This window comes from Ilyonectria robusta (assembly GCF_021365365.1).
Source record: "Ilyonectria robusta strain PMI_751 chromosome Unknown BGZ61scaffold_13, whole genome shotgun sequence".
NCBI classification, from domain to species: Eukaryota; Fungi; Ascomycota; class Sordariomycetes; order Hypocreales; family Nectriaceae; genus Ilyonectria; species Ilyonectria robusta.
Window position 1 is genome coordinate 496,750 of NW_025764447.1, and position 16,045 is coordinate 512,794.

A 16,045-nucleotide genomic window follows, 5' to 3' on the forward strand; every position below is an offset into this window, starting at 1 on the left:
AACCAGTTACGGACATTCTGCCAAAGGCATTACCGACAGAGGCGCTGAAGGCAGATGAACCAGGGGCGAAGCTGCTTCTGCCAGAGAGGCTATCTGTCTTATCACCACTCATGGAGTCTTTTTTCGAATCGAATCCGCTCCAGCTACTTCCAAATACGCTTCTGCCAGTCGGTAAGCTCGCTTTCTCGTCGCTCTTTACTTCAGTTTTAGGATCTGCGTCGCTACTGTCGACAAGCCTCAGCGGACCACTTCCAACAGACTTGGTACCGCTGTTGCTGAGAGTACTCCGAGGTTGATTCGAAACAGACTTGTTTGCTACAGATTCCAGAAGCGGAAGGTATATCGGAGTAAACTGGGAATCCTTAGGTGCTGCAACAGCCGATAAATCGCTTAGCGCTGTGGAAAGAGGTTTCAGCGCATCGCGTGTCGTGGGAGTACTCTGGGTTGCCGAACGTATCGGAGTAACCTGGAATGCTGCATTTTATGAGTAAATTTAGCCTGCCTCAGTTTAATGAATGATATGGCAATTGGAATAACTAACCTGTAGACTTGCGCGGCTGATATTTCTTACAGATCGCCAGGCCTGATTTAAGGACGGCAATGTCATTTTCCAAGTCGGACCTCTCGCACCGGATCTCCGAGGATTCAGCAGCCAATCTCGAAAGGGTTTCGTCGTCCATTCCAAGCACCATCATCGGAGTAAAAAGAGTCGACATTTTCGAAATGAGACAGTTCTCAACGGCAAGAATCATGACGTTGTCCGTAAAGGTTCTCAGCGACATCTAGAAGGCGGTCAGTACATTGTTGTCATTGAGAACTCTGTTCATCAAACCTCATAGTATGTGATCATCATATCGAAAACCCCTTCAAGCCCAAACTCGCTGACTTGGCCATCTGGCGCGTTCGCGATGGCCTCTTTAACGTCGGCAGCGGTAATTTCCCCAACCGAATTAGGGCGGTCAGACAGTAAGAGTTGCTGGACCTGATTACCTAGGCGTGGTTTTGTCTGAAAAGACAACCGCAGGCGAAACTCCTCCTCTAGACAGACAGCATCACCCTCTTGATAATGGATCAGCAATTCGTCCAACTTCTCCTCTAGCGCGCTGGACCTTTCGTCGAAGAACGGTACGACGTATTCTGCAAATATTGCGTCTCGGGTGTTTTCGTCGGCCAGGATGACGTGTTGCAATATCAACTCAACAAATGCTTTCGCAGCATCGATGGCAAGTTCGATGTATGTCTTGGCGATGTCCTTCCACCTTTGTGACTGCTCCCGGAACAACTCTAAGGCGAGCCTGTCATTTGCGGATCCTGGAAACTGAGTACCTTGGTTGTTCGAGGCTTGCAGTTCTAGCCTAGCCCTCAGATCAGTCCAGGATACTGTTACTGGCTCCTCGACTTGGAATTGATCAACCCAGCCCCTCAGGGATTCCGATACAGTACGATCTTGTTCGTTGCCAAATTGGATGTCGTCATTCCCGACTATGCGCATCTTTGAACCGCGTACCGAAATCACGGTGTCGAATGCTCGGTTCAGGTTTCTGATGACGGCACGGAGCTTTCGTTGGTCACTAGAAATCTGCCCTTGCTCCAAGTCGTTCATGTGAAGGTCGGTAAAGAACTTTCCATCGTACGTGCCTCTCACCGCAATGCGAGTGAGATCTCGTACGCGTTCGGCAATGTCAACTAGGTACTGACGAATTTCTAACGTGTTAGATCGCGCCTTGCCGAGACTCTGAAGTCTCTCTTGCTGGGCCTCCAGTTTGTTCTCGATGTCCTCGATCACGCCCGGCAGACTGAGGTGGATGTGCTTGGTGAGCACTTTGCTCAATTTGTGTCTCAATGACCCAACGCCCTTGTTGTTGGATGAATAGTTTGCCCAGACGCCAGAGTCAAAGAACTTTTTTTCCGCATTGTCCCTTGATTCATTTGACGTCCTTTCAGCTCCTGCGTTTCTCTCGTCGCTTTCTTGGCCATCTCTGTTCCGAAGGACGTGCCACCCATGCTTGAAAATGTGAGAGCTCTCTTGATTTTTCGCAAGTTGGACGTATTTTTCCTCTTCGAGAGACCCAGGAGTAAGTGTGTCGGGCTTTGTGACTATGCCCATGGTGCGTTCCCTCAAAGGGTCATGCCTTTGTACTTCGCCCAATACCTTTTGCTGCACAATTTCGTTTTTGGCGGAAACGACGGCGAGGATAATGCTATTCTTCTGTTTCATGTACCTTTCCACGAGGCGCAAGACGGTGGATATCCCCTCTGGAGACTGGTCGGATGTCCCGGCATGGTAGAAGCCTGGCAAGTCGACGAGGGTGAGGGGCTCTAGGTCAGGGCCGGAGACCTCGACGCGGAGCGTGTCCTCGGAAAAGCTGGAAGCATCGTCGCCGATACCCATTAGCTTCTTGGCCTGTTCGATGATTTCTGGCAAATCATGCTTGCTGAATCGCCTCTCGTTGAAGTCGGGCTGTCGGTCGGGGTTGCTGGCTCTGATTTTGACGACAAGTTCTTCCTTTGGTTTCTTGCGAAGCACCAGCTCCGTAGCAAAGCGGGTGCACAATCCACCTTTAACAGGGAAGCGCACGCGCGAGATGGCCTCGAGAACGGAGCTTTTGCCAGACGATTGGTCACCCACAACAATGATCTGTGGGAGGTTCACCAGTTTGCCGACACCTAGACTGCGCAGGCTGTCGATGCAGTCTAGTAAAACCTTTTGGTCGCGACTCAGTTGGCCCAGGGCCTCGGAGTCTAAAGACACGTCTGTCATGGTGATTTGACGATACCTTGCGATTGAATGGATGGTCGCACCTCAAGTGGGCTAGATGATGGAAGGACGCGGAAGGGAGATGTGACGGGAATGATCAGTTGCAGAGGAAATGAGCCCATGGGACGTGCATAAATAACACGAGAGTTGCACAACCAGCCGCACTAAATATGCTCCTCCTATTGGTTGATGCGTGTGATAGTGATAGCCGGCGGGTGGGCTGTCAATTCATTGGCAGATATCGACACAGCTGACTCTGAAACAATAAACTTTACAGGCTTTCAATACCCTGGACCTGTTGATGTTGAGACGCAAATCTGACATTTAGGAAAGGCTGAGCAGCAAGCTTGTACCGGATGGGGAGTAACTGAATAATGAAACAGTTCGGCAGTGGGTTATCGCTGTTGTGAATATCTAGAGTTCGCTCAAGTCACTGCCGGACGCTTATCGTTCGCCCATCGTTATCGTCCTTCTTGGTGTTGAGGTTGTCATTCAACGGGGGGACATCAGTAGCAAGTGAGGCAAGATAAAGAAGACCAAATTAGTAGATTCCTATTAAGATTAATCGCTAATATTTATCTGTACATAGTATAACTTCGGGCGAGTTTTGTCTAAGCCTTGTACTACTCTATCTTTCCCTTCGCTTCGCCCACAGTGAAAATATACAAGATAGGCTGCTTGCCGGCACGTAATACAGACGGCACTATTTATTCAATGACGACCACATATATCCCCATATGCCTTCGTATTTCGTTTCCTAACCATAAAAATCCCCAAAATACTGCCCTTAGCGCTTTTGGGAACATCGGAGCGATATTCCAACCGCCAATCTAGTGCTTGGAGAGTGGTCTCCGACAAGCCATCCACTGGGTCTCAAGCGAGGTGTCCCACCAATTGGTGGAAGCAGAGACGTACCTGGTGATAATATTGGCTACCTCGAAATCCAGAACAAGAAAAAAAACCCTTTCTTGTTCATTGGGGAGGATGGAATCGAGTCAGTGGATCTCGTGTTAAGCCTCTCAAGATTAGGCGGGTGGTCTCTCGCTATCAAGATCGGTGAAATCGGACCTTCGAGTGGTAGAGTGTACAAGGCTTAATAGACGCGATCTGCAACCGGAGGGCTTCGAACTTCCCTCCTTGCTCCCTCCAGTGGACCGTTGTCGTCAGAATTCTGAAGTACTTCTCATTATCCATCACTTAGCCAAGCGCAGCCAGGCTCAGTGAAGGATGCCATCATGGACCAAACCACACCTCTAAACCACTTGAACAGGTCCCAATCTGCAAATCGGTCCACCGATACAGAGTCTGTCTGATCGTGACATAATGGCTATTCGACATCGTCGATGACGCGGCCTGAATGCCAGTTCCTCGATGGTTGGCAAGCGTCGTGAGCAGGCTCCAGTCCGCAATTAAGTGGAAGGAAAAAAGAAAATGGACAGGCGACGGGGTTTGAGGGTTTTTTCAGCTTCCGATCCAGGTATCAGATTGCCATCAATGGGAATAAGGTTCGTGTTCGGCCGCTGGGACATGACTCTCGTCAGAGCATTTGATTCATCAACGAGAAGGTGACATGTGCTGGTGCGCAGGTTAACCACTGGTCCTGAGGTGCAATTTTGTATTCCAAGTACAGCATTCGCTCCTTTCGTTGGCCAGCAAGTGGCGTGGGTTCGGTATAATTCTCCTCCTCATCGATTTTCCCGTTCGTGAGTAATATCCCAGGATTGTGGTCCTCCGGGTGAATGAGGCCTCGCATGGTGTAGTCCTCTGGTAGAGGCCTAGGGACTTCGTACTTCTCCGGACTTGGGAACTTTCCGCCCATTTCTCGTTTGTACTCAAACGACGCTGGCATGACGATGACCAACTTCCACGAAAACGGCGTCTGCGGTATCATATCATAATTGGATATTGTGCCATCTTAGACATGAATACCGGTATTGTATGAACTGGCGACAGAGTGTATATATCCACCTAGCGACGAGTGGCGATGATGTAAGCCGGGGCAGAGGCTTCAAAGCAGCCGTCTGGGTCCAAGACTTACCCAGTGGCGGTAGTATCCCGAAGGGGTCCATGGAAGGAGTGGATACCATGCGTCCACATCCGTGCAGGCATGGCGTATTTGGCAGCGAGTCGGCGAAGTGAGGCGCTAGGTGAGGGTTGTTGGCTTGCAAGGAAGAAGTCGTGGTGTTCGTGTAGGTGTGTGCGGTGAAGAGCAATGGCTTGGAATTGGGGTTGATAGTGTCATGATTCGCATCAGATTGGGCATTGTCGACTTCTATGCACTTCTTCTATACCATGACTAGCCCGGCATAGATGCCTTTAACTTCGGCTACCAGTTGATCTTGAGAAATCGGCTGCATCTCAGGCTGACATATTAACGAGTAAGAGATATATCCCTCGCTGATCTGAGGGCATTTGAATACCTAAATCGCCTTGTCGCATGAGTTCGTGGGAGGAGCGAAGAGGTTAAGGCGCCGGTCGGGAGAAGTTGTGAATGATGGCTTGGCAGATACTTGGCCCATTTCGTAGTTAACTTCCTTCTAGTGATTGGGGAAGGGGACGTAGCGCATTTTCCAATTGTCGTAGTACACTTTCCAAATAAAGGTCTCCTTCCTGCTGCGACCCTCGATTGTGATACCAACTTAGGCACAGAGCCGAGATTACGATGGAGATTGGAATGAGGAGAATCGCGTCGGTTAGCGATGGCTGCAGGGCTGTGATCATGATTGACCACATCGGGGGGATTCCGAGAATCATCCAAGTAGGATTCCTAGAAAAGCGTTAGACCAGCCATAAATCGTCGCGACGGTAACGAGACAAACGTACGCGAGAAGCGTCTGTTCGTGGATGACGAGGAGAGCAAAGACCGTCACTACCCACGCAAGCAATGATCTGTAGTGCATTAGAAATACAGAAAAATAGAACGGAGGGGATAGTCTTACATGCCTATCGCTACGGATGCGCCCGCAAGGTGGTCCTGCTGGCTCCTGGCCAAGAGTACCATGACGGCGGAGCAAAGATTGCTTGCGACGAGGCATTCTTTCCACCGCATGACAGACTTGAGCTGTGATTTCCAGTGGTGCCGCAGAATGAAGTCGTGAAATTCGGATATAAACAATCGCACTGTAGTCGCAATATTGTCGTCGAGTAAACAATGCAGTGTTGCGCAAGAGACCCGGAGTGAAGTTGGCCGATGCGGATGGATGGCATGGATTCAATCCCGGATCTGGGGTGTGATTTATGACAGCGGGCAAGCGCCATGGCAACTTGGACTTTGCGAACTGAAGGCGAACCACAACAGGGATCTTCTCATCTCGGCCCGTTTGCCCTGGTGCAATGGGTGGCGAAGACGCGTATCATGTTGACGCTATGAGGCTTGAGGCTACACCGCTAGGATGGAGGACAGGTCGTAGGCGAACCATTGCGAACCAGCTGTGGCTTAAAGCATTATTACGAAGTAATTGCGTGCTGTGATCTGGTTGGCTGGTGCCGCTATTCCCCCTCTTTGCCTAGTTCTGCCTGCTGATCCTTTACGATGGGCCTTTATTTCAGCACATTTTGATGCTGTGTTCGGCTGGGCCGGCGATATAATTTATCTGCATCGACAGCTAGATTCGACAGAAATCTGTTGCAATGTCACCATATAATCAAATTTCATCTTTTGCGAACCATCAGTGAAAGCCATCGGCCAACATCTGGCTGTAGACGAAAGACGACTGCGTTGTCAACCGCTTCACCAACATGGTCAGGCAAAGCCAGCCGGAAGATGCGAAAGCCATTTTACCAGTCACGGCGAAAGCTGGTATGCTCTGTCCGGTACCAGAGCAAGATGGAGAGACCCGCCATCCACGACACGCCCTGCTCGCGTCTTTCGCAGCTTGCGGCTGCACCGTCGTCTTAAACACTGTCCCAATTTACTTCAACCATGGCTCGACTGACCAAGAATGCGGGGGCAAATTTCCAGTAGGACTACCATCGCATTCTTCTCATGTTAGAATTGTGCTAATCAATTGCAACTATATAGGCGTGCGACCCGCAAACCCTCCAGCCCCCGTCGCGATTACCACATGTCCTCCAACAATACTTCACCTGCCATACTCTGCTTTTCATCTTGGCTCTGTCAACCTTTATACACTGGATATTGATATTCAATCTGTTCCAACAAGGACGGTGGAAGGACTCGTATCTCAATGTGGTTTTGTGCACTACGATGGTGTGTCTTATCCCAGCAGCCTTCTTTGCCCAGGACCCTGCCACCACCTTCGTCCAGATTTTGCCCATTATCACAGATGTCTGTGTGGCTGGGTGTCTTTTCAGAGAACATCTGCTCACGAAGAGACCATGGACGGAAAAATAAGTCTCGTTATGAAGGTGAAAGTTTGGGAGGGGGGAATGGTGGCCAACCGATCGGCCGACGGGGAGGGTGCTACCCATAGTGTTGCCGAATGTCAAAATCATAGTCATGTAATTAGTTTCTTTAATTTGGTTCTGAAAGAATATTTTATGCTGTTTTACTTGACATCCATTACTCGGATGATGGAATGGGGTTGAATTTATGGACTTTGTTTTAAAAGATGGTCTGGTTCAGATCCAACACAACTGATCTTAGCGCCTCGCAATCTTGAAGCTGTTCCACGTAGCTCCATCTCTCCAGCATTTAGCCTCGTTTGTCAACTTGAAACTGGACTCGGTTCCAGAGCAGTCCTTTCCAGTGTATGCGTATACGCGGATGTTCCGGCCAAACATGCCTGATCCTACAGCCTCATAGAAACCCTGGAAGGGACTGCTAGCGTTGTGGCAGGTGTTGAGGTTTCCGATCTTGGTGGTCTGGACGGCCGAACAGCAGTTTGAATCGGTGAAGAGTCTGAGATTGACCGTATAGTCGGAGGAGATGCTGGGAATGGTAGCGCAGGTCGGGTTGTCGGTGTATTCTGGACCGGCTGGGTTTGTCGAGGTTGACTGGGTTGCGTGGGGAATTTCAGTTCCGCTTGGCAGAGTCACAAAAGTCGAGCTTGGTTGAGCTAGCTCGGTAGAGGTAGACTCCGATACTTCGGTAGAGCTGAATTGTACGTCTTTGGTGGAGGTGGGCTGAGTTGCAACAATCGAGCTGCTTCCGTCCTCATCACTCTCCGTGTGAGACACTCGTATCTCGAAGAAATGCACTTCAGTTGGCCCGTCGCCCTGGTTGTAGTTGCCAGCCTTAAAATAGCTGTCGGGTGCATCCAACTCAAAGGTGTCGAGAGTTTTAAAGGTCCCCCCATTGATGCTGACGGACAGCTCGTTGCTCTCATACCGAATCTCGTAAGTGAACCTTTCGCCCTTGGGTACGTTGCTGATGTCGAAACGCTCCTGGGAGCAGGTACGGCAAGTTTGCACTCCCATGGTCAAGGCACCACTGGAACTGTAATAGAGCTCGGCCACAGGCTTTGATGAGATGGAGTCGTCAATGTGGATTTGCCCAATGCAGACGGAGCCATCGTTCTCCGTCACAACCAAGTCAGCGAAGAGGCGGTTGTATGACCCCAACGGACTCCACGAGTCTGGATCATCCTCGCGAAATTCGGTGCGACAATGTTTGCTGTTCGGTGTCGTGACACAATCAGAAGTATCAGGGCCTCCGGGAACCTTCATTACCAAAGCGCCGTCGGCTTCGTTGGTATAAAAGTACTCGGAGTCCTTGAAGCCGCTGCAGCCCTGGAGCTCAGAGCTGGAGATTGTATCTGGGCTTCCTTGGCTACCTGTAGGCATCTGCAGCCTCCATTTTGACAGGTCAAAGTTGCCACCAGGAGCACAACTGGAATCGAGGGCCGCCACGCAAGATATGCTCCTTAGAAAGAGCGGAGACATTATAGTTGACTGAACGAGATGCTTAATCGACATGGTGAAAGTCGTGGTTCGGATTCGCTTCTTGTTTCAACTCGGTGTAAGGCAGTGCGTCTACTGGAACAGAAATTACTGCCTGCGGTCATCTCAAGACTTTAAGTAGACATCCCGAACCATTGTGGATTGCGTTCAGATGAAATCACAACCACTGTAATCCTTGAAACGGCTGTTTATTAGACATGCCGTCAATCACAATCCCGAACACTCTGTGTCTGACGATGTTAATCGACGTCCATCATGCGATGCATCCCATGGCATGAAGAAGTATAGCACCAATTAAATGCCCCTCCTGGACCATCCCTTACGCTGGTAACAGGTCGGACGTAACTTTTCAACTGAAGGATTGGCGAAGTGTTTCAATTCATAAACCTCTTTCCTAATTCATTGTTGGCCCGGAACTGCGGCCGATCCCTGTGCTTGACGGATGTTTCGACGGCACGGATCGGCCGCCAGGGAAAGGCATAATCCCTGCTCTCTGCACGGAGATTTTTATTCTCCAGTGCCATGTTGAGTTTATTTACCCAAGCATTTTCTCCGCGTGGTCAGGAATTTCGCCATATCTTCCGATTCAACGATCCTTCGAGGAGTTAAGGCCTACTCCTGTCTTTCAGCTCCGAGGTATCAAACTCTGCATGGGCAATGTTTACTGTGTACATGTTGACATCTGAGAAAGTTGACGCTAGTTGCATGTGTAAATTAGGTGTTAAAGCTGGAGTGAAAGCTATGACAGCCTTCCTCTCAGCCTGTCTAGCAAATGTGGATCATGACTGGAAACATGTTTTAGATCTGCTGGAGAGATTCGAAATGACAATCAGCAGGACGATGTGGGACAACGTGGGACTGTGAGGATTTTTGGCCTGCCGCATAAATCTGACAGACCACTAAGACTAACCCCTGAATCCTGTCCCCCATTGTAACCCCATCATCTGTATCATCCTCACCATGCCTGCCAATGAAGAGTAAATAGACATTGACAGAATATGCAATCATATCGTCCCCCATGCGATGACATCCTCCCGCACTTGCTTGACCAACACCTCATTGTACCCATCAGCATCCTCATTAAACGCCTCCTGAAGACTCTTTACATGTTCGGGCACTTCCTCCAGACGATTGTATGCGCTCGGGATAGGCTCAAGCATGTGTTCCACCATCGGAATATACCCCGACCACACGTTCGCCATTACCTCAGCATCCTCAACATCCTCCTTGTCATCTGCTGGCGGCCCTGCGCGGACCTTTGCACTGCCGCTGGTGACTCGCACCCGCAGGATCTGCGTCTGCACGAGCTCGACCTTGTTCGGTGGCTGGCGGACCTGGTCCCATCTGCCGGGGATGATCTTGTTGGTGAGCAGCTCCAGCGCCCACAGCTTCTCCGCGTCATCGGTCACGAGACTTGCGTGGCCGAATAGGACTGCTGAGCGGTAGTTGCACGAGTGTGTGAATGCGCTCAAGGCCAGGACGAGGCCGTCTACCTTTGCGACGGAGACGCAGACGGGTAAGCCTGGCAGGCCGTCGTCCATTGCCTTTCTCGCCAAGTTGGTCATCCGGGCCGAGATGTAGCCGTGGATGTAGCAGTCCTGCGGTTCGTTCAGGCTGGCACTTGGGTAGTCGAAGTTCCCCATGGCGCCGAGCATGGGGATGGTGGTTGGGAATGGGTCTTCAGCGTCGGGCTGGAACGAGATGTGGAAGACTAGCGATCGGTTCATGATATCATGGACTGTTTCAAGATCGTACGCCGCTCGTTTTTCGGCCAGCCGATGCACTGTGTTGTGCTGGCCGGCTGGGTATCGCAATGGATTTCTCATGTTTGGTTGTAGGCGTGAAGGTGAAAGAAAGAGACAGAGGAAGCAATAAAGAAGTTGATTTGGAAGTACGAGATTGAGAAGCTCATTCTTCATTATTTGTACAATTGTACAAGACCCTGACAGGCCATTTGTCGGCTTTTTCGGACTTCATCACGTCCAATGAGTGAAGGAGCATCTGGAAGCTGTGGGGCTGAAAAGCCGATAGTCTCCGAAACGAGGGGCGCGTCGGAGTTTGTAAGTTAGACCAACAAAGGTGCAACCTTTCCAACACCATCGCAATTGATCGGACGAAACGGCCTTCCCTCGCACCAACGCGCGCCATGCATCCAGATCAAAGCTCAGCAGCGGGTTCTACACAGCCCAAAAAGCCGAGACTCCGGCGGAAGAAAGCAACGGCATGCCAACGATGCAGAGCAAGAAAGCAGCGCTGCGAGGGCCAAGGCCGGGGTGTTTGTCAAAATTGCACGGCTGCACAAGCTGGTAAAATCTCATTATTGGCTTTCCGTCTCATCACAGCTGAGCTCTGACACCTTGCAGAATGTATACCTGCTAGCCATGACCCTACAGATACCTACTCCGTCTCGTATGTGAAGGACCTTGAACAGCAGGTCGCGCATCTTCAGGGACGTCTCTCCGAAGTGACTGACCCCTTGGTCCGAAACGCGCAAGCAGATGTCGGTCCGGATTTACAGAGCTTCACCCATCTTGCGGACCCGCTCTACCTGCCTCCGATATCCTCAGAGAACACGACTTTCGACTTTCTGTCATATCAAGACGACAACTTGTTCTCTATCACCCAGCCGCCACCTACCCAGATGACCAACCCGGTAGACCCAGGGAGCTACTCGGCAGATGCTACGTACTCTCTAGATCCCTCAGCAGACGCTAGCGTGGCCGACATCTCAGCCTGTGAAGGCGCCTCCTTCTTCCAGACGTACTTTGAGATTATCCACCCTCGTTATCCATTCCTCGACGTCGAGGAGTGCAGCACCGCGTATCTCAAGTGGAAGACGGGCGAGATAGACACCTGCAATGACAAAAGCTGGTCCTTGTGCCTTCTGAAACTGGTACGCATCAGATCCGTCACTCGCAACCCTCTCATTAACATGTACAGATCTTTGCCAATGGTGCAATCCTGCAGCATGCGTGGCTGGATCATATACCCCGCCGACAGCGCCAGGAACTAACCCTTCACGAACAAAGCATCATGGCCGACACCACCTTTAAACCGCTTTCTCGAGTCCGGGAAATGCTTCTCCACGCCTTCCACGCGCTCCACGGGGAGAACACAGCCCGAGTTGTGCGCATTACTGGGATGGCAATGCGCTTTGCAATCATGCATGGCTTTCATAATTTGACTGACGATGGTACTGTTGAAACAGACATGAAGATCAAAGCGTGGTGGTGCATTTACTGGTAAGTTTAGAATCTTGCCCTCTTGACGAATCTAGTTAACAGTGCTCAGCTTAGATAAAGTCGTCGCAATAACACTCCGAATCCCTCCCTACCCGCCAGATGAGTTGATTGAAACACCTGCATATCAACCCAAGCCCGAACCTCAGTTCTTCATGCCCTGGGCGGCTGATGTCCCCGGTTCTTCGGAAGGCGTGCTGTACAGTTTTGACCTACGATATTTTGCATACATGTGCAAGATCAGGCGGCTTCACTCAGAGATACTCGCCACCACGCCAAGGGTACAGTCTGGCTCGATAGATCAACGTCTTCGGGAGCTGCGGGCAGAGATCGATAGATGGACCAAGCCCGAGGAGGTGTTTTCGAATGGGCAAGTCTAATCTTATTACTTGGACGCGATTTGCTTGGCTAATGAGCTGAATAGTCTTCGGAATAGCGAAGGCTACGTCAGCCCTCTTGGCATGATGTACGTCGCAAACATGACTCGAGTCGTGCTGTATAGCTCGATCCCTTTCGAAACGGCTTCAGAAACCACGGACGAGCTCCTCCAAGCGTGTTGTGATTCCTGCGCAACATTTCGAGCACTCCAAAAGAGAAAGCATCTGCCGAAGCACTGGTTTGATGTAAGTGCCAAAGCACTGGTCATGCTCTTTGCTAATCTGCCAAAGATGCTATTCATTTTCCAAGTAGGCGTGACGATGATATACATCGTTTGGCGCCGGGCCATCCCCATAGTGAGAGCCGTCGACCGCGCCATTAGGGATTGCACCACGATACTTTCCATCTTTGCGGACCGGTCACGGAATGCGGACGTGTACCGCGATTGTATGGATCTCCTGGCAAGCAGCATATCTAGAGCAGCTCCATCTGGGAACATTGACACAGAATCGAAGCAAGAACTTGCGACCTTGGTTAGTCAGATGGAGGAAAACCGGCTTGCTAAGCATACTCATGCCAAGTTATTGGAAATGTCGAGGACAACGTGGCACGGAGAAAATAATCACACCACCAATTGATATTATCAGCATCTAGACTCAATTACAACCTCCCTCACATGCCCTCACCTCTAGCGAAGTCACATTACTTTATAATAATCCCGCTCTCCAGAACCATACTCCCCCGTTGACTACAACAAAGTAGCCCCCCTCCCTAACTGACTAATTATCTTAATACGACCTAAGTACCACAGGCATAACAGCAGCCTCGTGTCACAGCCAGGGCCGACCAACCCACGACCTACGCCGTGGGCCTGCTTTTTCGGGATGGAACAACGCATCCACTGTCTCGGAAATCCCGTTCCTGTGGTGATTCTTTGAAATGAGTGGACAAGGGCAGTTTTGCCCGGCGACAAAGGACTGCCTCTTCGAGATTGGGAACAAAGAGACGAAAAAAAAAGAAGAAGAAATGACTGTGGGTGGTCCTACTGTTATTAAACTCCAGAGTGCCGGTCACCACCATCACAGCACGCCAAAAAAGGCGGCGACGGAGAACCTCCGTTTGTCGCAGACACACCACCGCACGGTTCTCAGTCCCAAGAGTATTCCCCCAACCCCGGGTGGATAGTAATTGTAATTTATGCATATAAATGATATCAATATCAGACCGCCATTGTATCCTGTACTCAAGCTCTGATGTCGGAGGCGGAAGTTGGAGCTTTCGCTCGTTCTACAGCTTTTGACGACTTGGATTGAGAAAAATATCTTAGATAATTGGGACGACTTGGGTTGGTCGCTCAATGCCTAGTGACCAGTTTCCCTGCAGAGGAGTGCTTCAAGTCTCTAATAATAACCACTTTGATTCAGGCATAGCCACTGTCGATCAATCGCCAAGGCGCCTTTCCAGTCAGCATACTGCTGATTGGTTTGCGGCACTCAGTGCGATCACCGCTGTACGCGGAGCAACGGTGGCTATGCGAGCCGCTATCGCCAATTGGTAACTTCTGCATCAGTTGCGGCCCCCAACACGGCAAAGACGGCAACGAGCGCAACAGGATGCACCATGACATAATGAAGGATGCTTATTGCTGATGCGGAATATGAGACCGTTGTCGAAATAAAACGCTTTGCTTCTCCACTGTTCTTGTTATCTTATTGATCTCGCCCTCTCGTCATATCACAAAATTGCCTCAAAGCCCTTCCTCGGCCAGGGTAATAGTGATACATTTATGACCTTGCCCGTACCTACTGCATCAACCTTTCAGTTATCCCATTCAAATGCATCCAAAACACCACACAATGCACGCCTCCACGTTTTCATACAATATAAGCAGACCATATCCGTTTGTATGGTTTACTCCAGTCGTTGTGGTGGGGGGGTTGGTGGCAGGAGCCTTGACGGCATTTCTCAGCGTCGCGACTCAGGGCTACGAAATGTCTACCGTATACTCGCCCAACCCCAATTCAACGAACCCGGATGGGAATGTCTTCGCTCGCTGGCCTTCGTTCCTCACGGCAAATACAAAAACTCTCTGCTCTTCCACCACGATACCAGTCGGCACCGATTTCTACACAAACAACACTGCGCTTCAATACAAACTGTCGAGTATTTGGCAGGGCGATAATGGTATGAACCCGCAGAGTTTGTTTGGCTCGCTGCCATATCACAACAATCAGCTGGAAAATTGCTCTGTTGGTGCCATGACAATCACCTTTGAGGGACTCGACCGCAGTGCATTGCAGATTGCCGAACAACAATGGGGAGCAGACTTGACAGCGTTGGTCAACTGCGGCGTAGCCACCCCGGACGGTGTGATGAATGTGAATTTAACCACAACATACAACTTCAACCCAACTGAGAGGTGGTTTGGCGTCAACTCGGCTCGATTTCCTGGCAGAAACAAAACTACCAAGGCGAGCCTGTGGTGGGGAGAATCATTGCTGGCCTGGTATTCAATCGCCTTAACCGACGACATGAACGTCGCAAACGGCAAGTTGGAGCAAGAGCTCAAGCCTGTCTTCAAGGGCTACGCGACTTTTGTTCGCAACGGTACTGGCAAGCCTCTTGGCTCGGAGATCAAATCCCTCGAATTCTTCAACGCAGGCTGCTTCTTTGTCCCGTTTAGCGACAATGGTATTGAGTCGCCCGTTTACTTCTGTCACCGCGAGGGGATGGGCAACTTTGACCTCATCGACAACCTGGTGCATGCCGGCGACAGCGATGCAAACGCGCCACTTCCTGGAATCTGGATTTCAGCGGATAGTTTGTCCAAGGCTTTCTACTTTACGGTTCTGGCGGATCTTGGCCAAACCACTCCGGGTCCTAACATCCTTGCGGACCCAGGATTGCTTGAGTTCTTTTCAAGAAACATCACCGATATCAAAACCAAATCCATGGCTTGGGGGGATAATCTCGGACTTCGAGACATCGCCGACCTCGCCACGTCTCCGTTTAAAGAATCATCGAACTCATCGCTTGGCATCAATTCGTCTGTTATTGCAGCCTCATATCTTTGCCAAGTGCCGCGGCTCAAGAGCGCTCCCTCGCTAGCTGTATCAGTCCTGGTTAACAGCTTCGTGTTACTCTCAGCCTTATGGACATTCTACAAATGGTGCACGGATTCTCTTTTGGCACGCAGGCACCCAGAATTAGCGAATTCTTGCGAGGGCTGCTTGGCGAGGCTGTCTGACAAGGCTAGCCAGAGTTATGATTCTCTACAAAAGCCATCTGGGGACGGACATTCCAGGTCTGTTAGTTATACGGATGAGACTTCTGACGAGGCACATTTTAACTCCCTTCCACGACATGGTTACCATGTAGTTCAACAAGTAGACTAGGGTAGATTTACGGTGTGTGATAATTGGCATGGGAGCAAATAATTACTTTCTGGGATAAATAACAGCTATATGCAAGGTTCCAAAGAAGAAATATCTCAACCAAAATTCTCCATCACTTTGTGGCATCATGAGGCTGGGTGTCCTGACAGGGAATATCAACTTGCAAGCATATAAAACTTAATACAATAGGCCAGTAGCTTAAGCAGATCGCCACAGGATAGATTTAAACTTCTATGTTTTGCCCTAATTTAAGCAACGTGATATTATCACTTTCAAACTAGAGTGAGAATAATATAGAGTGACAGGATAGAAACTGTCGCCCCTGAATGAACAGAGATTATTTTCAGGACAATAGGACGTCGACGACCGTAAGTGCCCTTCAAGGAGCGAGATATGAGATATGACAATTCCAC

General features: G+C 50.2%; 7 protein-coding genes across 7 annotated transcripts; 3 read left to right on the plus strand and 4 right to left on the minus strand.

Moving 5' to 3' along the window:
• Positions 1-362: 362 nt before the first annotated feature.
• On the minus strand, positions 363-2,761 carry BGZ61DRAFT_533901 (P-loop containing nucleoside triphosphate hydrolase protein; the record flags this gene model as incomplete). Its single annotated transcript, XM_046254070.1, has 3 exons — positions 363-466; positions 542-782; positions 833-2,761. The coding sequence occupies 3 exons, from the start codon at positions 2,759-2,761 to the stop codon at positions 363-365; spliced, it is 2,274 nt and encodes a 757-aa protein (XP_046102744.1).
• A 1,534-nt stretch (positions 2,762-4,295) lies between these two features.
• BGZ61DRAFT_533902 (uncharacterized protein) lies at positions 4,296-5,759 on the minus strand (the record flags this gene model as incomplete). Its single annotated transcript, XM_046254071.1, has 4 exons — positions 4,296-4,637; positions 5,420-5,525; positions 5,582-5,647; positions 5,698-5,759. 4 exons carry the CDS (start codon positions 5,757-5,759, stop codon positions 4,296-4,298), a joined length of 576 nt encoding a protein of 191 aa, XP_046102745.1.
• Positions 5,760-6,360: 601 nt separating this feature from the next.
• On the plus strand, positions 6,361-7,213 carry BGZ61DRAFT_454367 (uncharacterized protein). Its single transcript, XM_046246209.1, has 2 exons — positions 6,361-6,718; positions 6,780-7,213. The coding sequence occupies exons 1-2, from the start codon at positions 6,497-6,499 to the stop codon at positions 7,110-7,112; spliced, it is 555 nt and encodes a 184-aa protein (XP_046102746.1). The 5' UTR covers positions 6,361-6,496; the 3' UTR covers positions 7,113-7,213.
• A 675-nt stretch (positions 7,214-7,888) lies between these two features.
• BGZ61DRAFT_355796 (alginate lyase 2) lies at positions 7,889-8,602 on the minus strand (the record flags this gene model as incomplete). Its single annotated transcript, XM_046240741.1, has 1 exon — positions 7,889-8,602. A coding segment is annotated over one exon (714 nt), but the record flags the coding sequence as incomplete, so codon positions are not given.
• A 616-nt stretch (positions 8,603-9,218) lies between these two features.
• Positions 9,219-10,506, minus strand: BGZ61DRAFT_454368 (uncharacterized protein). Its single transcript, XM_046246210.1, has one exon. It carries the CDS (start codon positions 10,444-10,446, stop codon positions 9,625-9,627), a length of 822 nt encoding a protein of 273 aa, XP_046102748.1. The 5' UTR covers positions 10,447-10,506; the 3' UTR covers positions 9,219-9,624.
• A 200-nt stretch (positions 10,507-10,706) lies between these two features.
• BGZ61DRAFT_454372 (uncharacterized protein) lies at positions 10,707-12,922 on the plus strand. Its single transcript, XM_046246211.1, has 6 exons — positions 10,707-10,926; positions 10,984-11,513; positions 11,561-11,862; positions 11,912-12,229; positions 12,284-12,482; positions 12,528-12,922. The coding sequence occupies exons 1-6, from the start codon at positions 10,767-10,769 to the stop codon at positions 12,873-12,875; spliced, it is 1,857 nt and encodes a 618-aa protein (XP_046102749.1). The 5' UTR covers positions 10,707-10,766; the 3' UTR covers positions 12,876-12,922.
• A 1,038-nt stretch (positions 12,923-13,960) lies between these two features.
• BGZ61DRAFT_454374 (uncharacterized protein) lies at positions 13,961-15,843 on the plus strand. Its single transcript, XM_046246212.1, has one exon. The coding sequence runs from the start codon at positions 14,073-14,075 to the stop codon at positions 15,630-15,632; it is 1,560 nt and encodes a 519-aa protein (XP_046102750.1). The 5' UTR covers positions 13,961-14,072; the 3' UTR covers positions 15,633-15,843.
• The last annotated feature ends 202 nt before the right edge of the window (positions 15,844-16,045 follow it).